At 39.8% G+C, this 23,090-nt stretch overlaps 1 protein-coding gene across 3 annotated transcripts in view; it reads left to right on the top strand.

Annotated features, from left to right (window-relative positions):
* MUSK (muscle associated receptor tyrosine kinase) overlaps positions 1-23,090 on the top strand; it is an 85,345-nt gene that overhangs the window by 7,587 nt on the left and 54,668 nt on the right. For 2 of the 3 annotated variants that reach the window (XM_037152602.2, XM_053656584.1), the window contains exons 2-5: positions 2,736-2,862; positions 3,599-3,750; positions 6,846-6,973; positions 8,144-8,285. In XM_037152602.2, the coding sequence (XP_037008497.2) occupies positions 2,736-2,862; positions 3,599-3,750; positions 6,846-6,973; positions 8,144-8,285 (549 nt within the window). Of the gene's footprint in view, positions 1-2,735; positions 2,863-3,598; positions 3,751-6,845; positions 6,974-8,143; positions 8,286-15,458; positions 15,489-23,090 lie in introns of all 3 variants that reach the window. The other variant, XM_053656585.1, reaches the window with a different exon arrangement.

The raw sequence follows: 23,090 nt of genomic DNA, 5'->3' as shown, positions 1-23,090 counted from the left end.
CTCATCCTTGCCTTTTGGGTACAAATGACTTCTTGCTGAGGTTACAGACTTCGCCAACTGTGTCACAGAAGGTCTATGAGTGGCAAATGGTATCTGTATTGGTCTGTGTGTTTATTTCGTCTTCATTGAAAATTATTATCTAAGCTGGCTGTAGAATTTCAGGCTGAAAGTTATTTCATCTCATCCCTTTAAAGGTATTAGTCCACTGAATTTTGGCATCAATTGTTGCTGAGTAATCTTACATCAGTCTAATTGGCATTTCTATCGGAGCAATTGATCTTTTCTTTCTAGTAAGGTCTAAGACTTTCTATCTTTATTTTTTATAGATTTAATCCAATGTATCTAGGGATAACTTTATTTTTTTTATTTGACTTGCCACTTGGTATAAATTTCAATCTGAATATTCATGCTTTTTTAATTTTTAAAAATAATCAGCTATACATCAGCCTAGGTTATTCCCCCTGCTTTATTTTTATTTTTTTGAAATGTCCATCAGAAATGCCTGTCAGCCTAGATTTTACATTTATTAACACCTTTATTTGATGCATTTTATTTCTTTATTTCTTTGTACAGCATTCTGAAGATTTTAATGTCTATATCAGTGGAAAATTGAAAAAGGGTGGCTTTGGTACCTATATGTGTCATTGTAGCTAAAAATTCTGCTTTCTCATTTCAGCTGCTCTTTTTGAACCTTTTAGAAAACATATGCCTCTTCTACAGGCCTCAGAAATGTAGTCTAGTTCATTTCAATAATACATCAGTAAATGTGCTAACCTTCGGGGTAGAAACATGATCCCTGACCGAAAGCTCAAGGTTTTTATGGCTGAGTGTGGGACAAAACATAAACGGACCATATTAATAGCGTCTGTGTGACAAGCACTGTAAGAGTGACTACACAGGATGGACAAGGCTTGAGGAAAAGGGCATTTGGCTCTAACAAGTCAGGGAAATTGGGAGGAGATGATGCTTTAAAAAGATTTTAAGAAAAGAATAACATTACCAAAGGGGATAGTTGCTAAGTGAAACACACCCAGCTGCCGTTGTCCATTTTCCTTCACTCTCAGCTGATGAGTTTGCCTTGGAGTTTACTAAAAAAAAATAAGGTTTTGTAGATAGTAGGTGCATCCTTTATGGCCAATGTGCCAGTTCTTGGTGTTTCATGAGCCTGTCACCAACTACCCCGCATCTAATGTACTGTCCACCCTACTCACTCGGCTTTCACAGGTACCTTGTGTTTGAACTAAAATGGCCACAGAGTTTATTGTCCAAATTCAGGTATTTTTGGAGCAAAGGGGGCAGTATTCATGACTGTAAGAGGATAGCAGGCATAACTGATTATTCTAGCTTGTTATTTTGGTATTTTACATATCGATTTTACCTTGTCATCTAGAATGTGGGTCCTTCCAAGGCAAAGGTGTGATTCACACTCCTTTTTGCTTCTAGTCATTACCCCCTAATCTCTCCATCTTCCCCCCTCAATCCTAGCCAATCACTATATATTTTCTGTTACTCTAGCTTTGTCTACCCTGGACTTTTCATAGAAATGAAATTGTACAATATGTTGTCCTTGTGACTGGGTTTGTGCCTTTAGCTTCTTGTTTCCAAGGTTTGTGTTGTAATATGTTGTAATAATATGTATCACACCTCCTTTATTCTTATTGTCAAATAAAATGTCATCGTGTGGATAAACTACGTTTTGTTTATCTGTTCATTTGTTGGCAGACACTTGGGTTGTTTCTGTCTTTTGGTTATCACGTATAATACTGTCATTAAAATGAGTGTACAAAAATCTATTTGGGTCCCCGCTTTCGATTCTTTTAGATCTATACCCACAGATCCCATACTAATTATATGTTGAATGTTTTGAGAAGCCACCATATTTTTTTCACAGCAGTGGCACCCTTTGGCATTCCCACCAGCAGCACACTGGTGCGGTAATGTCTCCATGTCCTCACCAACACTTGTGGTTTCTTTCCCTTTGATTTGAGCCATTCTAGTGGGTGTGAAGTGGCATTTCACTGTGGTTTGACTTGCAGCTGCTTAATGGCTAATGAAGTTGAGCATCTTCTCATATTGTTTTCCATTTGTGCACATTCTTTGAATAAAAGTCTGTTACGATCCTTTGCCCATTTTTATTTGGATCATTTGTCTTTTCATCACGGTGTCTTTTTCTAATCTACTCATATGCAGAAGTGAATTCTCTCTATATCTGATAAAGCTTAAACTTCCAAGTCTATTATTTGCAGGAGATCCTCTTAAGGCCCTAGAAATGTGTTCATATGAACATATGCATTTTTAATAAAATGTAGGGGACATTGTTTCTAAACAATTGTGAAGAATACCATCTCTTTCCACTCTCACTCCCTTCCCTTCAGTCACACTTCCCTTGAAGTTGACTGGTGGTGGGGTGGCCACAGACATTTTATATTTCCTAATTTTATATATTTGTCCTTCAAGAAGGTGCCCAAATTATATATGTTTGGGCTTTCCAAAACCTGGACCTGTCCCTACTCACATACAATAAATTCTAAGTCTCACTATCCTAAGAGCTTTCTTTTTTGCTTCTCAAATGCCTAGTTTGCAAGTAGAAACCAAATTCTCTACATAAAATTTTCCTTCCTTTTGGCAAATTTGTGCTATGTGGAAATATAATCCTCATTCCGGCTTGTGGAGGCCTCTGACTGCTTACAGAGGGTCAGCACACAGCTCTCATTTGCATTCCCTTCCCCCATTAGCTCCTATCATCACTACTCCTCTCGAGACCGTGGATGCCTTAGTTGAAGAAGTGGCTACTTTCATGTGTGCGGTGGAATCCTATCCCCAGCCTGAAATTTCCTGGACTAGAAATAAAATTCTCATTAAGTAAGTATTCTGCCTTTTTTTCTTTTCAAGAATGCCAAGGCTGCCTTGAGATGTATCTTGACATTAAAGCAACCACAGCTCTTGGCAGTATTGAAGTTCACCTTCCATAACATATAAAATGCAAATGTCCTCATTTTATAAATGTAAGATCTGACCTTCAGTGAGGTTAAGGGAATCGCTCAAAGGGAAACAGTGATTTAATTGATGTGGGAAGTCAAGGCTGTTTGCTTCCTTATGTATCCCAAAGAACTAGAACTATGCCTGGCACTTGTTAGGGTTTCACTAAGGATTTGTTTAATGAATGAATAAGTGTGCAGTTAATTGACAGTTACTTTTATAAATATTTAACCCTTTCTGCTAGTTACATTGAGGTGCGTGTGTTCATTATGTCCAGCTGCTATTTCCCAGTAATTGTGGGAAGACAACTCTGTATCTTGGTAATAGTATACTTTCCCAAGTAAAGTAAACTTTACATTTGGTCTTATCAGCAGACATTCCCTTTTGAAAGCATTTTTAAAGTACTCAATGGTGCTTTGATTATGAGAGCCTAGCAAAGATTAGAATATAATGTTAGCTGTATATGACTAAATAAGGCTATTCTACTATTCAGAATTCACTCATTTCCTCTCAATTCTAATCTACTTCCTCACTGATAAGTCATCTGATTGATCAGTTCACTGTAGGGGAAGTATCACAGGTGAGGCCCTAACCTGGCATTTCCCCCTGCACCCTGCAGGCTCTTTGACACCCGGTACAGCATTCGAGAGAACGGGCAGCTGCTCACCATCCTGAGTGTGGAAGACAGTGATGATGGCATTTACTGCTGCATAGCCAACAATGGCGTGGGAGGCGCTGCCGAGAGCTGCGGGGCCCTGCAAGTGAAGATGAGTGAGTGAGAAAGACAACCCTCTCTTGGTTTTTAAGTTGACTTGGTACATTTTGGAGCAGGTAGTAAATAGAGACTCCCACAGGCCTGAAGGTTCAGAAGCTAGACAAGTTCAAGTTCAAAACACAACCTTGAGGAAGCTAATTCCACACCTCTTATTCCTGCCATCAGCCAGCACCCGAAAGGCAAGTCAGTTAGCTGCTGTCCTTTTCATTTTCTTGCCTTGACACAGCTGTTTATGTGCTCCACCCACACTTCTCTCACTGAGGAAACTGTCTCTTAAGGTTTGTGTCTCTAGAACAGTTCCATTTCAACCAAATACACCCCGCCTTTTCTTTTTTTTTTTTTATCTCTAGTTGTTTAACAAACATTTCTTCAATGCTTTTGCCTTAGTTCAGCTTGACTTTCTTGAGTGACTTTGCAGACTTGAGTGACTTTGCTGACTTGAGTGACTTCTCTTTTTAAATAGAGGCTGTTTATTTTTTCCTCACTTCATGTCTACAAGGCTAGCGAGTTCCTGGCTAATCCCCTAGCCCTTGTTTAAGCCGTCATATTGTATATTTCGGTGCAAAACCTTTCCTCATGTGAGGATCTGTGCCATCTGACCAACTCTGATTCCAGTATCTTCCCTTTCACCTTGCTGTCTACTCTGGCTGTCATCCTAGGGGATTTTAACAGTCATAAAGCGGGACCTCTAGCTACTTCATCCTTACAGTGCCTTGACCCCACAAATCCAGTGATGCTTGCTTTAACTCTTTACCAGCCTACCCAATCAATGACCTGTTGGCCCAAGAAAATGAACTGTATTTAAAACCCTAAACTCTAGTATGTTGTACCCTGAACATGAACATTTCTGATTCCAGCATTGCTTGATCAGGGAAGCGGTTTCCCAGACTCATGATATGCCTCCAATAGAAGGCACGGATTCCATCTGTCTCTCTCTCAGCTAAGAACAGAGTCTACCCCCCTCACTTTCTTACTCATGTTCTCCTGCCCTTGACTCTGATCTGTTCCCCCTTCCACTGATGCCCAAATGGGGCTTCATTCCTCCCATGCATAGTTCTCTTTCCAACCTGGTGTTGTACCATCAAGCACGCCCTCACCAGAATCCTCAAATATCACAACCTCCTCTGCTGTTGCTCATAAACTCTTAGGCTTGTAATGATATAATCTTTATTTTCTTCTATCTGACACCATGCTACAGATGGGGGCAGGGAGTAATCACACAAACATGCATATTGGCACCATAAAATTTAGTGAAATCCAGTTCCACCAGAGACACTTTTGTTATTGTTGTTGATATTTATCATTATTTATTTTATATGTTTATTCTGTTGTCATGTTCTTTTGGAGAAAAGTATTAGCTGCTTCTTTTCAGTGTGAGTGTATGAGATATAGATTCCGAGTCTTTGCATGGCTGAAAGTCTTTACTTCACCCTCACTCTTAGATAATAATCTAGATATAGAATTAGAGTTTAAAAGGCTTCCTCCTTAGTTTTTTTGTAGATAATTATTCATTTTCATATGATATTCTTGCAGAAGAGAAATCTTTTTCTTCTTTTCCTTTTTTATAAATTACATTGTCTAACTTTTTAAAAAGATTTTATTTATTTATTTTAAGAGAGAGGGGAGGGAGGGAGAAAGAGAGGGAGAGAAACATCAATGTGTGGTTGCCTCTCGTGTTCCCTGTACTGGGGACCTGGCCTGCTACCCAGGCTTCTGCCCTAACAATGCAATTGGCAACCCTTTGGTTTACAGGCCCACACTCAATCCACTAAAGCTACACCAGCCAGGGCCTTTTTCTTACTTCTTTATAGGTAAGTCTGATATTTAGCTTTCTTAAACATTTTTGAATTTTTCTCTTTATTTCTAGAATTTCTCATATTCACAAGAATCTGTTAACTGTTTTCTTATATTGTTCCTACTTAGTTTTAAGTGGGACCTTTTGATCTAAAGACCAAAGATGATTTTTTTTCTTTTCTCTTCCTCTTTTCTTTCAATTTTTCAGGTACATTTTTTAATTTCTCTTCTTCATTCTGTCTCATTCTTAATTAATAAATATTAAATCTCCTTATTCAATTTTTCATGATTCCATTTTCTCTTATATTTTCTGCATATCTATCTTGATATCTTCATATTCTACTTTCTTAAAGACTTATAACCACCACCAAACCCATTCCCAGCACATACATATAAACATATAATTGAGATAGAAGAGAAAAAAGTGCTTATTTCATGCTCTTCTCTGGCAAGGTAACAAATTGATAATGGCACATGACCTGAAAGAAATAAAAGGCATCCATTTCTCAGTCATCCATTTTGTATCTGTAACATAAGGTTATAAGGAAATAAATTTAGTTTTCACTATTATATGAATGTTTCAAGAAATAAAATAACGGCATCCCTAACTTGTCGATCCTTCTATATATTTAGATTAATAACTTCTTCCTCTGCAAGCTTGGAGGATAAAAACTAGCTGACATAAACTATTTATTTTGAAGGAATTAATTTAAGAGTGTTTCATAAAATGATAAATGACCCAGCTTTGTTTTGCAGAGTATATTAAATTGTATGACAGAACTTCTCTGATTACTAATATAATAACATCTGGTTTACTTTCTAGAGAATAAATGTACCTAATTTCCTCTTAGTCATCAAATTTAATGGTCAGACAATGACAGAAACTAAAGGGAAAGTAGGTCATAACTCAGAATTATATAAAAATGTAAGCTTAAAACATTTAAAATTTTTTGTCTGTTTCTATAAATTATGTTGCATTGTTATGATGGTGGCTTGTGTTAGTCAACTTTTTATTAACTATCTTTTAAAGGGAAGAATTTATGAAAACTTCAGGTTCCTAATATGTTTCATAAATTTGTGTTCTTCAAGTTATTAATAAACTAGAGATAACCCAAACTTTCATAAATGACTTCTTTGTTATCCATTAGAGACCTGCTTTAGCACTTGGGGAATTTTATAACCTAATATGCCTAAAACTATTCTTAAAATGGATATTTAGAATTAAATAGAAAGGTAGAAACTCTAAGTGTAATAAGCTGTATTGCCTTTTTAATTTTGAATTTTTACTTCCCTTTAGAACCTAAAATAACTCGTCCTCCTATAAATGTAAAAATAATAGAAGGATTAAAGGCAGTTCTACCTTGTACTACGATGGGCAATCCCAAACCATCAGTGTCATGGATTAAGGGAGACAGCGCTCTCAGGGTAAGTGATGATTATGTTAAAACGTGTGCACAACTCGTTTTCAAATACAGCAATCCATTGCAAGCTGTTACACCCATGAACTTTGATTATAAGATTTTTTCCATGCACAATATTTTCACCAAACTCTCACACAGGACAGGAACCAACAGTGTTAGGGAAGAAAAAGCAGGCAAAGTAAACGCAAAGCTAGAGGCTCTTTTGTTGGCGGGTTGGTTGGTTGGGTCAGTTGTTTGGTTGAACATTTAGTTTTCAACACTGAATCTTAGGGACTTAGGAAATGAAAATGTTGGAACTAAAATCCAAGCTTTAGACCCGAGGAACAGTTTCTGGAAGGAGAGAGAAAGATGAGATTTGGAAGAAAATAAGTGAGAACTCTCTGGAGTGAAGTTAGAGTGTGAAGCCTCAAAGTTGGTGAATGAGCAACATCTTGATAAATGCCCCGAACCCCAAGATTAGTCAAAATAATTATTCACCTGCTCATTTCATGCTGCCTTCCTATCTTACACCTACATAACAGAATATTCCAGGGGGAATAAATAGGTCATGCTATGTGTCGAATAATTGAAATATGATGTAAAATCAATCGGCTTTGTTTGATTTAAACTAAACAGATAATGTCAAATATTTTATGATAACCTAATGTAAGTCTCTGGCTTTCCTTTTGTTGTACGTATTGATGCATTTCCAACAATAAAAGCAAGGGGTGGCTCTATGCATGTTACTAAATTCAGAGTTCCAGAAGAGAAGATAAATGTAGTATTTTAACTTCAAAAACCAATTTTTGTTTTATTTGTAGAAATTGCCATTCTTTCAAAAGACATATAGTTCCCCAAGCATACTACATAGGGTGCACAGTAAATACGGTAGTGAAAAGCAATGCTTTTAATCAAAGCGACTTGGATGCGACTTTTAGGAAATCAAACTAGCTTTGGTGTTCTCATGTGATGAAAGACTATAAAAATAAACTAATCTTATGAGATTAATATCAAAATTAATTTAGGTAATCTTGTACTATTTTATATAATATCATGTGTTATACATAAGTCCCAAATAAATGTTCAAATGGTATTTTGGATGGCATCAGTAATAACAATAACTTGATGAGATGTGGCAAATATGTCCTTGAGAGAGCCATGGACCTTTTAAAATTCATGTCCCTATCCCTGGCAGGAAAATTCGCGCATTGCAGTTCTTGAATCTGGGAGTTTAAGGATTCATAATGTGCAAAAGGAAGATGCAGGACATTATCGCTGTGTGGCCAAAAACAGCCTCGGGACGGCCTATTCCAAATTGGTGAAGCTGGAAGTTGAGGGTAAGGAGCTGCATTCCTTCCCCTGCGTGGTATTGGAGGGTCTTGCGTTCTAGCTGAAGGCTGTTCTGAACATGGCAAAAGCAAAGATGCAGGTAGTCCCGTCCCCTCAGCTGTTCCAGATACTAGACTTTAAGGCCAAGACTATAAAAGGAGTAATGGAAAAGAGAAAGAAAATTGCACTGGTGTAATAGGTTATATTTCATCTACTGCCTACGATCACTGGTAACTTTGCCCACAGCAGATTAAATTCACTGTGAATTTAAAAACAATAGTAACGATAGGACACCACGTTAGAACGTCTAATTGGCGTGGATAAATCTGACTTGTGTATGCATTTGAAGACATTCATTTGATCTCTTGCAGTAAGTAGACATGACGTTTAAAAAGATATCAAAAGCAAGAAAATAATGTTTGTTTTCAAATTGTATTCTGTCACAAAGGGTTGAGAACACTAAAATACTGACTCAGAATGTATAAACACAAAGAGTTCTACTTCTATGAGTTACATTGTCAAAACATGTTTTCATTTCCTAAAAAATATTCTTTTATAGTCAACGAATTCAATAACTGTGTGTGAAAGTTCTTCACTGAGAAATTAGGATCCAGAATCAGTTAGCTGTTTTATTACTTCGGTTGTCGGATCCTTCATGTCCTAAAATTACATCACATTTTGCTTAAAAATAGAAATGACCAGCACACTTGTGCTAGGTGAGAAAGCTGCATGTAAAACTCTTCCCAGCTCTGCTTGTTAGAAGCCAGAGAATTAGCCTCCCTCAGTTCCCAGTTTTCTCACCTGTACAGCAGGGTTTGTTGTGGGTGTTCAGCGATGTGTTGATAGTATTTAGCAAGTCTGCTTTTTACACTCAGTAAGTGCTGACTATAAGAATCATCACCTATTATCTGCTTTTCTCTTATCTGATTGGTAGAGTGATTGGATTATCGTATACTTGGCCTCATTATATTCTAGTTTAACTGGGGAAGTTTTCAATTCTAGGTTTCCCCATAGCTTACTTTTTGATTCCATCCTACTCTGAAGCCAAAATTTATCTTTTCCTACATCTCACCCTTCTCAGTCATATAGGCTGCTATTTATTAGTTCCTTTAAAATTATTTTTATTTCTCAGCCAGATCTTCCACTCACAGTTCTAATGATCTCATTTTCCACATTTACTTTTACTTGAGATAACATTTTTATTACATCATTGTGTCAACTGCTCATAAAATTTCCATGAACTCCTCATGAAAATGAACATTGTTATGAGAATAGTGGCTGTAAGCCATTAAAAAGATGTATTTTCAGCCTTGTTGCTATAATTTAACATCTTTTAAATTATGACTGCGATATAAAGCTCAGTGTGCAACAACCAGTTGGTGTTCATTATTCAGTATAAAACAAACATACTAACACACTCAGTTGCACACGTAGACACATTGAAGATCTGCCTGGCTTCAGTGTTTCTTTGAACTATATGTGGAATGATACAGAATTAATGTTATCCATTTGTATATAATGTTATATTTTCCTCTTCAATATATGAACGTTTATATTATATATTACTGCTTTTTTTAGGTCACTATCTTCATAAATATCAAAATGATTCTTTAGTTTTGGCCTACCAAAAATTATCAAAAACCTCAGTTACTGAAGTCCAATTACACAGTTTGGCCTTGCCTTGCCATCTAATTTTGTATCATGCCCAGCAGTAAAACTGAATACTCTCTTCTTTCTTCCTAACATTTAAATGGCCATGCTCATTGCTTTAACAGTTAATATTTGCTGGAGGTTTTAATTAACTTGCTAGTGTTGAGAATTGATCATATCATTTATTTTTTTATCCTCACTTGCAGACATGCTTATTGATTTCAGAGAGAGCGGAAGTAAGGGGGAAAGAGAGGGAGAGAGACATTTACATGAGAGAGAAACATGGATCAGTTGCCTCTCACACACCCCTGAACCGGGGACCAAAGCCACAACCTAGGCATGTGCTCTGACCAGGGATTAAATGGCCAACCCTTCAATCTATGGGACAATGCTCCAACTAACTGAGCCACACTGGCCAAGGCAAAAACTGATCATATTATTCAAAGTTACCCTAACAGTAGGTAAGATAATTTTATCACACACGTCCATTTTTACTCCATCCTAGTCCCTATTCAATAGCCAATATACACGAAAATTTGTGACATGTTTAGCACAGTTGCAAGTACATAATGAGCAGTTTAAAATGGCATTAACTGTAATTATTACTATTAGAACAAAAAAATTACAGCAAATCTGTTTTTCTTCTTGGAGCTCCGAAAGGTTGGCTTCCACTTAAAGAAGTAGTTGAGGTGCTTCCACAAGAAATGATACAACATGACCTATTTAAAGGAAGGTCTAGTTCAGCAGACAACTCAGAACGGGTGAAAACACCACTGTGAAGCAACTGGAAGAATCCCAGAAGTGCCTGCAAATGCCTCCTAGGAGGGCATGGGGAGGGCTGACGATGCATCTTGGCCACGGTCAGTCAGGACAGGGTGAGCGTTTGTAATGCATTGCATCAGTAACTCTGAACATTAGTTTGAGCAAATTAGAATGAGAACTCCACGAGCACCACTTGATTCTGGGATAACACTTACTGCAAGTGAATACGCCTCTAATGAGGATAAGCCTGCCAGGCCCTGGATTTTGTCCAGGGTGTTTGCTAGATCTGAGGTGTCATAACAAACACAAAAGAAACACCCTCAGCCCAAAAGTAGAGCTCCCTTTCTAGATTGCCATCCTCAGGCTGCCGGGTCCCTGGGCTGGCAACGCAGAGATCCTCTCCTTTCATATCACCTTACAAGGCTCAGACAGTGAAGCACAAAATTACTGACAGAACCATTTAACTCACGTATGGGCAAACACAGATGCTTCTCTTAAAGGATAAGCAATGGAATGTCTAACATTCAAAAATGCTAAATGCCTTACATGGGTGTTTTATTTCATCAGCACTAACAGCGTGAGGAAGGTTTAGCGTTGTGCTATTTTAGGAAACCGAGGAACAGAGAGAACGAACGCGAGACTGCACAGATAGGGGTGTCTGGGAGCTGAAGTTATGTTGAATAAGGTCTGTCCCATTAAAGAACAAGGTCACGGTGTGCAACATTGTCGAGCATAGTGTCCGAATGGGGATTAGGAAAGGTGCTAGAATTCTATAAATAATGGAGAACAGGAAGTGAAAGACAGGCAGTTGGGCATAGACGAATTTGGAAGAGAGAAGAGCAAGGTCAAAAAGGTGAGTCGTAGCTGGCGGTGCATATGGCGTATAGTTAGTGATGCCTTGCAAGATTTCTCTTGTTAGAAGATAAAAAGTGTTAAAATATTAATGAGAAGGAGCCCAGAGCAAAGGAAAATTTGAACATAGGAGAGAGGGAAGGGGCATGTTCAAGGGAATGTTGGCGGTGCTCCTGAAGGCAGAAGGGGTGTATTCAGGGGACAAGTGATGCGACGAACTCTGTACAGAGGGTGACCACACGTCCCAGTTTTCCCAGGACGTTCTGGCTTACACCTGTTGTCCTGGAGTAATTATTAATAGAGTCCCTCTTTTACTTTCAAAAGTATCTAGGCTTCAATGATAAGTTATGTGACCACCATACCAGGGAAGAGGAAACTTCCTTCCTTGTAACAGGAAGGAGAAAGGGGTGTATTCCGGTATAAATGAGTTAACGCATTTGGTGGATAGAATTTGAGAACACTCTGTTCTGCTGGTCTCTATGTCCTGTAGGAAGTAGAAAGTAAGGTTATCTTCTGAAACTACTTCTGTAAAGGGGGGCCGAGGGATGAGGAGGGTAGAAGGTTTTAAAATAGCTGTGGGGAATGGGAGAGATGACTCACAAGGGAAACCAGGATTCCTGGGCCACAGCAAGTAGGGAATGGGATATGGATATGGGGAGACACTGTTTTGTTTTGTTTTGTTTTGTTTTGTTTTGTTTTGTCTCCTTGCCCCCACCCCCAGCTTTCCTCATTAATACAAGTATAAGTCCCCAAAAAGTAAAAAGCCAAATCCAAAGGCAATATTCAAGTGTTGTAGTTTTGCCAGGAAGGAAAGAAAACAGGGCAAAGGATCTGAGAATATTGCAAGAGAACGGTCAAAGCAATGAACCGTGGCATCTTTCTGTACCAAGTAACGCAAACCTTGGATGAAATGTTTATGGTCCCCAAAATTTGACTGAGAAGATAATATGAACATCTTCTAAATGTAAACACCTGGAAATGCTGGATTGGTTGTATAACTCATAAGAATAAAATGTAAATCTCCAGAGGTCAGGGATAAAAAGGAATTTAAATAACAGAGCAATACACTCATGAGCTCGTTCTGCAAGATACTGTTCTATTTATTTAGAAATATTAATTTATTGGAAATATTAATATATTCCTAAGTGAAAAAGTAGTTAAAGAACAATAGGTTACATATTATATCTTAGAGAATATATAGCAAATGATTAATAGTCATCGTTTCTACATACAGAATTACACAGGGGTTAATTTTTATTTACTTATTCATATTTTATACAGCTCTATACTTTTTAAAAAATGTTAAAAGAGACCTTTATAATTAGGAAGAATTAATACCTGTATTTATGCTTTGGAAAAGTTAATTTGGAGTCCAAAGATTACACTATTTTGACAAAGCGACATCAACCTCTCAGTTCACTGGGTTTGATACATTGTTTTTGGAGTCTGCTGCCCCACTCTGCTCTAGAACAAACACAGGGATGGGAAATGCTTTGTCAAAGGCAATTGATCCCTACATTGATTAGGTATTCACAGCCCTTGGCTGTCAGCTGAAGAACTGAGGTTGAGTGTGGAATCATGGTGCACAGAACCTGGGACGTGCCACTTCCGTAGGGACGGAGTTTAGCTGTGATGGCAGTGAGCTTGGGGCCTGCACATGGCAGTCCAGGAGTCACATGGCAGAGTGGGAAGTGGAAGGGCCCAGAGATGCACAGCTGCAGGGGGGTTCTCACCCCATTTGACTCTCTTCCTTACTTATGGGCAGACACCTGGAATGTATGATTCTAGAGTGGTTTGGAGGATCCAGCACAAATTTCATTTGGGTTCTGATTTCTCAATGAATGTTTTCTCTACTTGGTGGGGTGTTCTTGACTCACGAAGCAAAATAAAGGTAAGTTCCCACAGGAAGAGGAAGCACTGTGTGGTTTCCCAAACTCCAGTCACCTGGGATGCAGAGAGAGGTGTCAGTCTCACCACTGCGGGGACTCATCCTTTGTCGCGGGCATCTGTGACAGTGGGCTTAGGAATGGCTTCATAGCAGGACATGATGAAGGCCAGAGAAACCTCTAGATTTCACAGATTCTAAGATGCTTATTTTTTTTTTTAAATATTTTGCCATATCCTGAAAGCATCTCAGAGTCACTGGTTTCTGACAACCACCATTGGCTAATTATTTGCTTCATTGTTGTGCATTTTAACATCTCTGAAATTGAGATCCATCTTATTGGTCTTAAAGGCAGTCACACCCGGTTTGTGGCCTCTTCCTCTGGTTGAGATCACACCTTAGCTTTCTGCAAATATGAGGATGACAATGCAATGACAGCACAAAGGTAAATCAATTCCATTGGCTCCTAAAGATTTCCTTATATTATAGTACAAACGCCCCTTTGCTTGAGATACTTTCTTTTAGCTAGTCCTCCCAGAGGGAAAAAGCATCCTGCTCAGTAGCCTCATTCCGTGTAGCCTCCCCACTGCAACATTTATACATGCTGCGTATTATTTTTGTTAGATTGAAAACAGGTAAAGTGACTTTTCAGAGCCCCATCAAAGGAATTCTCTTCTAAATTAAGAGACGGTCTCATCTGTCTCTCCAGTCTGCCTCATGTTCTCTGTTTGCTGTGGTGTGTATCCTAAGAGTGATCGATCTATACGGTTGCTCTCATGTATCTTACTGAAACAATTTTCTCCCGGGTACTGTATAAAGACCAGGAGACAGATGCCCTGGGGCGGAGCGGTGTGCTGGTGGGCGGTGGGTGTGAACTGAGCCCTAGGGCTGGAGTTTGCAAGGACAGGCTCCCACTGTGGAGGCTTTAGATGTCCCCTGGTGCAAGATTCTGACTTTACCATTCTGTTTTTGACCAGAGGGGTCTTCTGCCTTAAAAATATATATTTAATAAACATTATGTCACAGAAATTACATGCTTTTGATATGACAATGTAATTCTTTTTCTGTCACTACCTGGAGAGGTCCTTATTGTGAGTCTTTTAATTGATGGAAAAGATCCATCTAAAGGTTTACAAATATCTAACTTTATCATATTTGCCTTATATTCTTTGGCTTACTGATTATGGAATTCTTTATTCATTTACTGGAGCTGAGTGTGGATCTTACTACATTCAGACAAATCCTGTTTTGGGTACAGAAACCGGTTGAGGGTAGAATACTTGAGATCCAAATGAAAAGAAATGGTAGTTGCAATGTATCAGACTTCCCTGGATGGCATTTTCCATTATTACCTTGTTTACCCTCAAAGCTTTAAGCTGTTAAGGAAAAGATTAGGCAAAGGTGAAGCTGGAACCAAGGGAGGCTTCACAGTCAGGAATACCAGCGGCAAGGGGTGGCTTAAGAACAGTGAGAAGCTGAGGGTCCCAGAAGCAGACCAAGAACAAGAAAAGAGTCCTTGTAGGGGGACAGTTATTGCAGGCTTCCCTTGAGGTTGAAACACCTTGTCATTTGCAGGGGACCCCCAAAGCAGAGCCCTGTGTCCACACTTGGGAGAGGCATGGAGACTGAGGATAGAAGGACAGCCATCTTATATTTAAGTGGCTTCCAGGCATGACTGTCTGTCACTTGTCAGGGCCCTTGAATTCTGTTAGCCTACTGCTCAGCCATCTAAAAGGCTTCACCACGAACTCTTCGGGTCGAACAGCTCTACCAAAGGCATTTCTTTTTTCAAGAATCTTTGCAGACATACACAGTACATAAGATAGTAAGTAGAATCCAAAAGACTGAAGTTATATACATGCAAATGTCAAGAAATATATCTACAAGAGAGCAGGACTGATTTCAAAAATGATTAGACTTTCTGGCTGCCTTCCTTCCCAGACACCAGATTTCCTTACTGCATTTAGGAAAGCGGAAGCGATGGTGTAATGTTTACACATTTGATTTGCTTTTTCCTTTGTTTATGCTGCAGCTCTTAATATGACCAATGCCACAGAGAGAGGTATTTACCGCCCCAGTGTGTGCTGTGCTCTCAGTGATTGCAGTTTTAATAAAATTTGCAGTGGTCCTGTTCCCGGCATCGACTCCACTTGCTGATGCCACTAACAGGTTTGATTTGCTGTCATGAGTACATTGTGTACTTAAAAGCCACCCCTTCCCCCCAAAAATCATAAACCTTTGATATCCCTGAGGGTTATCAAGGGAAAGATTAAATCTGCATGCTTAATAGGGTGCATGCTCTAAAAGAAGAGTTTGACCCATGGATTCTGGTGTTAGTGGATATCATGTTGCATTCTCATCTAAAAAGTTCTCCAGTGCTTTCAAGAAACAATATAAAGTGGTCCTTCAGTTGAAGACTTGTCAGTAAAGGCCTCTAAGGCGGGGAAAGTTACATAATTACTCTAGCACTGAATAGATAATAGTTTAAATTAAGGAAGAGGTAGGCCCTCCTTAATGGCAGGTTTGAAGAAAAATGTGCTTCAAAACTTTCTCTTAAATTGTTTAAGAGAATTGAAGTGTTTGGTATAATGTTTGCACTCTATGATTTGGAACGAGAAGTTACTGTGACCTGAAATATGCCTACTCCTATCAGAGTGAGCTTTTTCTTTCCACTTGTTAGGTATTAAAGTGAGATATACAAGATCGAACGTACATGCGCACAGCAAGGAGGAAACTTTCTTGTCCTGAGCGCATTAGTTCATCCAACAAACATTTATGGAGTGATCTTCCAGGCGCTGTGCCAGAGAGAGGGCCAGGCCTTAGGTGGGCTTAATTCCAAAATGTAACTATTTTGAATCAGGCGAAGATATCACTGAAAGCTATGAGAACTCTATGGCAATATGGAATTTGCATAATAGTACATTCAGTTATTTCCTTTAGAAATAACTTTCAAACTTTAACTAGTATATTCATTTCAATGAACTAATACAAGTTTTCATGACATAATTTTTAGAGGGAGCTTAATGCACTAGCTAATAACATGGACTCTAGACTCTTGAGAAAAATTGTTTGGGCTCCAGAGTCTAGAGTGAACTGCCTAAGTTCAAATCCTGGCTCCACCAGTTGCCACCTGCACAACTTCCGGTAGGTGACTCAGGCTCTGTGCCTCAGTTTCCCCATATGCAAAAATGAGGTTAACAGCACTCTCTACCTCATAAGCTGTAGGATGTTAAACTTAGCTCATATACTTAAAGCTCTTACTAGAATTCTTGCCAGAGAATAACCACACAAATCGCAGTTCTCAATGTTAGTTCTGGGGCTGCTCTACCTCCTGTGCAATGAAACACTTGGGAAGACGATTGCAGCTCTTGATTCCGTGCGTCCTCTTTGGGGTAGAAGCATTATATAGTTCAAGGGCAAAAATGAAATTTGTATCTGAAGCAGAGTTGATTTCTGTTAACTTTGATCCTTTCAGAAGAGTAGCCATAGACTTTATATCAGGCGTGGGCCCTAGAAGTCACACAGTCAATCCCTTACTTCACAGATAAGGAACCTTAAGACCAGAAATATCATTACTTTGCCCAAGTCAGCAAGGAGGAGCTGGAATGTCTTGATGCCAAGGCCAGGACATCTTGCACGGCCCTGCTCTTGTCTTCCCGTTCTCTATGTTCATGCTGTGCAGGTGAATCCTGTTTCTGCCCTTTGCTAGTCATGCGAGGGTGGCTGATTGACCTAACCTCTGCAAGTCCGTTTCCTCAGGTGCAAAAGGGGAACAGTATCTCCCGGAGCTCAGAGTTCTTACAGCGGACTAAGAGACCGCATATCCACTGCCTTCCTGGCAGCTCTTTGATAATTATGAGCTGGTGTTGTTAAGATTGCCTGTTATTTACGTTGTTTTAGGGCTGGGTGACTTCCATCCAGAGAATATTGCTGGTTAGGCTTCTCAAATTTCAAAAATAGCGTGTCAGCCTTACCAATTGCTCCTCTTGTTTCCAAAGAACATAAATCTGCCCTCAAGCAGCAAGACTCTGTCCCTGCGTTCTTGGTACTTGTTAGAGATGGTAACTTTGCCGTGGTCCCGCTGTGGCAAGCGATGTAAGGTAGCTTAGCTAAGAGGCTGTGTGCAGACGTGCCTTTACTGGAATACTGGTGAGAGGCTGTTCAGAGTCACCCTGTCCAAAATCACAACATCGACAACATGAAAGGGAAGGCAACCTCACTGCATATCCTGAACTTACATCATGTCGTACCCACTACAGAAATAGCTATTTGGCAAAAATTGTGTCGAAAATATTGATTCTTCCATCACTCACTACTCTGAGGTAAATCTCAAGTGAGAAATTGCTTTAAAAATTCAGTGCTTGGGGGAAAAATGGTCTCTGATGAAAAACAGGCATTTTGTTTGACTTCCGGTCATAAGAACGGTTTATTTCTTTTCCCTTTTTTTTGTTTGTTTTTGCCCTAGCTGGCCTGTGTCTTAGAATCCAACTTGAACCCTAGCCATGGCGTGTTATGCAAAACCGACCAAAAGTCTTCTCTCCCCTGATACTAATGTGTCATTTCATTTCATTTGTTGGTGCATCATGGATTATGCTCACTTCAAAACCTCTATGGAAAGAGATGGAAATAACAAAATTGATAGATTAATGGAACTTTGCTTCAAGGTAGTAGCTCTGAAACATCGGTGCAGATCTTAGTAAAAGGCATGGCTCCAGCATGCGTTCCCCAGAGCTTCAGATCTGACTGGTCTGCGTTAAGTCCTTTCAACAATTTCCTAAATGATCCTGATGCCGGTAGTCCACGAACCACATTTTGAGAAACATGGACTTGGCTGTTACCAGACAGGGACCCCTCCCTGAGCTGGTCCGCCAGGGCCGGCTATAGTGTGTGAGTTATTGACTTCATGTAGGAGAGATTTCACAGCATGAGTCCAGGTGACTGTGAGGATGCGTTTATTAAAGTTGCAGTCAATGAAACGAGGAAGGGCTTACCATAGAAGAAGCAACAGCAGACCCTGGGCTGGGCCGCCTGAGCTCACTGGGAGGTCAGAGAAGGGGGCCCTTGGGGACAGGTTCAGGGGACCAGCCTGGGGCCAGCTGCCAGCTGCCCATTGCCTTAGAGGTGAGGAGACACGGGCCTGTGGGGAAGGAAGTGGGGGGAGAAGAAGGGAGAGGGAATGGCGCGGGCTGCTCCCCAGAGGGAGAGCACTCCCCGGTCCTTTGTCTTGAGGCTTCTCTCTCTTTCTTGTGGGCAGGAACTTAGGGGAGGTCTGGGGGCATTTCAGTAGCATAGTCATCAGTTCTGCAGGTGACGGCATATTCATTCTTTCAGGGGCCTGGTCTCCGCGGACTGGTCAGTGACAGGACAGGGGGTCTTTAGTCATTTGTGGCTGGTCGTGGCGTCACCCACCTGGTTTTGCTGCTTTTCTGGACCTGGAGGAGCTGGAAATACAACTGAGGCCTGGATGTCATCTCCCAGACATTATATCCAGGGAGGAAAGGCCAGGGGAGGGAGGGTTAGCCTGGGGGCGAGGTCCTGGTTTTTCTGGTTTTGCCCCCTGCCAGGCACTGGGGACCTTCTGCCCTGGTGACCACTGCACCTGGCTGTGAATTGTTTGGCCCTTGTGTTCAGCTGCCTGCTCAGTTTTCCCATTCTGCTTGCCAAGAAGTTTTCCTAGCTTCTTACTAGCCTCTTATTAAGGATTTCTACTTGGAATGTCTTTATTCTAGTTGGAGCTTAAAAATTTAAGGAGAAAACTAGCTTATCCATAATTAGTAAGGTAAATATTAGAATAGCTTCAAATTTATTCATTTATTGAGAACCTACTATACTCTGTGTAATGAGGTAAATCCTAAGAATACAGTGATAAATGAGACATGGTTTATTTAGTGAGAAAGATAGACATGCTACCAAGTGATTACAATAATTAAAGTTCAACACACTTGCCATGATAGGAGTTTGTACAGGATATATACACAGGGCCAGGGAGATGGTGACAGGTCAGGGGAAGCTTCGGAGAGGTGAGGCCCAACAGGCTATGATTGATGACTAGCAAGCAGCTCATAGTACAGATCGTATCGCAGTGAGGGAGGGAAAGATGCAGGCTGATCCCGCGATCAGGGGCAGACCCTGACTCCCAACCAGGGAGCAGAGGAAGGGCTGGAGAGGTCGGGACAGGGTTGTTAGTGCTGTTGCACAAACCAGAGGGAGCTGCAATTTGACTCAGGCGAACACTGAAATCATACGCTTTGGTGCCATTTCTTGGATATCATTTTTATTTTATTTTATTTATTTATTTTTTGGTGTACATAATAAATATTTTATTTACTCTCTTCCTGTTCTTTTTTTCATAAACAATATATTTTTATTTAATTATCGTTCAAGTACAGTTTTCTGTTTTTTACTCCCAGCCCAGCCCACCCCCCAGTGCTCCCCACCTCCCTCCCATTTCCACCCCTGTTAGTTTTTGTCCATGTGTCCTTTATACTTGTTCCTGTGAATCCTTCCCCTTTTCCCCTGAAATTCGAGGGGAAGGGGGGATATTATTTTTAAATGGGTACAGAACTACAGTCTCATTAGCATGGGAACCTACAGTTCGGAAGCCGATGGCCCTATCTGGCATCCAGAGTTCCATCTCAGAGGTCACAGAAACACTCCTGATCTGAGCCACTTCAGAGAGCCAGGATAACAGCGTGGTGGCCCTTAAGGTTAAGGTGATGGATGGCTCCTGGTTCTTTTCCCAGATAAAATTTCTGGTTAGTTAAATAAAAAATAAAATAAAATAAGATAAGATAAGATAAGATAAGATAAGATAAGATAAGATAAGATAAGATAAAATAAAATAAAATAAAATAAAATAAAATAGATAAACAAAAAATAACTTCCTGTTTTTAATAAACTTTAGCTCCTCTGTGGCCCCAGTTCAGGCCTCTTTCTTTTCATGAAAGAAAGTAAAAAAAATGTGTGGTTTTGCTGGGTGTGGGAAAAGATGATAAAAAAATACAATAAAGATTAAATAAAAAAGAAAAACCATTATTTGAAAATAAACTATGATTTTGATAAGTGCATCATGGTTATATAGACGTTACCATCACAGAAAGTGGAATGAAGGATACCTGGAAACTCTCTATACTATCTTTGCTAGTCTTCTGTAAATCTAAAGCTATTTCTAAATAAAAACTCTTTGAAGGGGTAACATATGAAAGGTTTCTGTCCTGCTAATTAAGCAAGTTAGCATCTCCTCCCATTAAAACCAGAAAACAATGGTTTTTTAAAAGAATATAAAAAGTGAATCAGAACTGAAGTTTTTCATTGGCTTATGGTTAAACCTCTATTGTATTTTCAGAATTATTTTAACAAAAAAATTTTCATAGTTGCTCTATCTACCTCAGAGCCTGAAAGTGAAACAAGTTAGCCTCCTGCGGCTCATCTCCGAATTAGCTGCCAAACACTGTGCGCTTGTTGTGGTTATTCATCGTCCGTATTTACAAGCTAGGAAAACGTTACTACCTCCACGGCCACAGAAATGTTTCCAACTCAAGCCACTTTAGAGGACCGTGACGTCTCAGAGACAGGCAAGCCTCGCTTGGAGAAGAGAATTACTGTCTGTGAGGGGCTGTGTATGTTTGCGAAGGGACTTGCGTTCTGACTCCTTCGGTGATGGAGCCACGGTGCATAAACCTTCTCAAGCATAGCTCTGCTTCAAAGGGGACAGAAACGCAAACAGTGGCAGCACACCAGGATCCGGTTTGTTTGCTTTAGCTACCCAGGAGTCAGGAAAGAAAAACCAGGCATGGACTTAGGTTGATCGTTGTGTGTATCGGGTTGTCTTTTAATGATGGGAAAACAAACAGGAATCCATTCAGGGACCGTGTACCACAGAGTCTCAATGTGATTACTTTTCAACCACCCCTGGGCCAATTTTTGTTTAAGTAAAAAAAATAAAAACAATCGAAATGACCCTTTTTCTTCTTTGATGCTTGTCTTCTAACAGGCATCTCCGACTCAGTAATTTCTGAAATAGGATGTTAGATAAGACACATGTAGTCTTTTATGAACAGAGTCAAAGAATCTGGTATTGATTAGCATCCAGGTTTGATAGCAGGGTCCAAAGAATAGATTTCTCTTTCTACAGAATGATTCCTCTCTTCTCAGATAATTGAGGGATGGATTTAAGCACATGCTTTTAACACCTACCAAAGGGCACTCAACAGGATTAATATCTGGAATGTAGCCAGCTGAGGCAGATTGAAAATTTAAAATAAAATAAAAATGAAAAAACTCTTTTCTTTAAAGTCAGGTGGAAGAAAAGCTTACACGAGCCCAGAAGATACTCTAGAGATAGAAATAGCTCCGGAAATGGAGGGAGGGAGGGAGACAGGGAGGGAAGTCAGGAGGCCTGCCTTCAGTACTTGCTGGTTGTTAGTTGCTATATGAATTTATACACATCATTTCATCTCATGTTCTCCATAATTCTATGAGTCGGTAGTTGTTATCTACATTTTCTGTATGAAAGAAATGAAGTTCAGAGAAATCGAGCGGCATAGTAACCCAGATTAAACAGCTGGTAAGCAGTGGAGTGAGGCTTCAAACTCCGAGCGACCTGCCTGGATTGCTTTAAGGGCCTTGTACGTGACTTAAGAGTAAGGAAACAATCCTATTAATCCGAATTCGATTCCCCAATTTCTGGGTATGTTTGAGAAAAAGCCCTAGAATGGTGTTCTTAGAACAACAGATAGTCAGGAATGTCTTTAAGATATTGACGAGGAAGAAAGTTACAAAACAATGCCATCCTACAAAGAGCCAAGGGGGTTGGCTCTTTGTGACAGCACAAGGGGGTTGTGCTATCACCCCCCTGGTGAGACTTCTGCTCTGGGCAACTAAATTCCTAGTCTTCTTGGCGCTCCTCACTCTCGCAGTTAGAATATTGCAAACTGCCCCACAGCACTGCCTGTTTTCTCTTCTGGTTTTCTTTCTTCCTCAAGGGGCTCTATGACCAGTATAATTTTCCTAAGTGCATTTCTTTTATTTCTTCCAGGGAACCCTGATGACTTTCCCTCCTCCTGTGTAACAGTTCATTGACCCATTTAATTCATTCTCCAATAAAATACTCAGTGAGTTGAGTAGGAAAGTTATTTTATCTTCCTCAGAATCACATCATATTTCACACACACACACACACACACACACACACACACACACACACACACACAGATTCACATTCCAAATTGGGGAGCTCGGCCTTAATAAGAGCACTTATAAAAATGAGTATTGAATATTCCTGATTTGCAAAGACCTAGCTGTATTGTTATACGAATGCAAACAAACACTTACGCAAGGTTGTATTCACAGAACTGGAGTGTTTAGAAAGAGCCTCGCACTCATTGAATCTGTAAGACTACGAGCATGTTCGTTTCAGTTCCAGGAAGGTTAAGATAAGATGACAGAATGAGAGGAGGGTGAACTGAGGCCAGCATGCGTGGACAAATGCAAATATTTTATAGATATGTTTTTGGTCCAATGAATAGGTGTAGTAACTAGGTCTTATAGGTGATAATTAATTATAAGGAGACTGGTTTTCATTTGATTTAGAACATTTATTTTAACAGAGTTGTTTAAAATGGGTGGGTATGATAGTACTGAGTTCCCCATAAATCAAAGTAGT

This window comes from Artibeus jamaicensis, unplaced genomic scaffold (assembly GCF_021234435.1).
Source record: "Artibeus jamaicensis isolate MK-2021 breed Jamaican fruit bat unplaced genomic scaffold, CSHL_Jam_final scaffold_1964, whole genome shotgun sequence".
Lineage (NCBI taxonomy): Eukaryota > Metazoa > Chordata > Mammalia > Chiroptera > Phyllostomidae > Artibeus > Artibeus jamaicensis.
The sequence above is the reverse complement of the archived record's forward strand: the minus strand, read 5'-3'. Positions and strand labels throughout refer to the sequence as shown.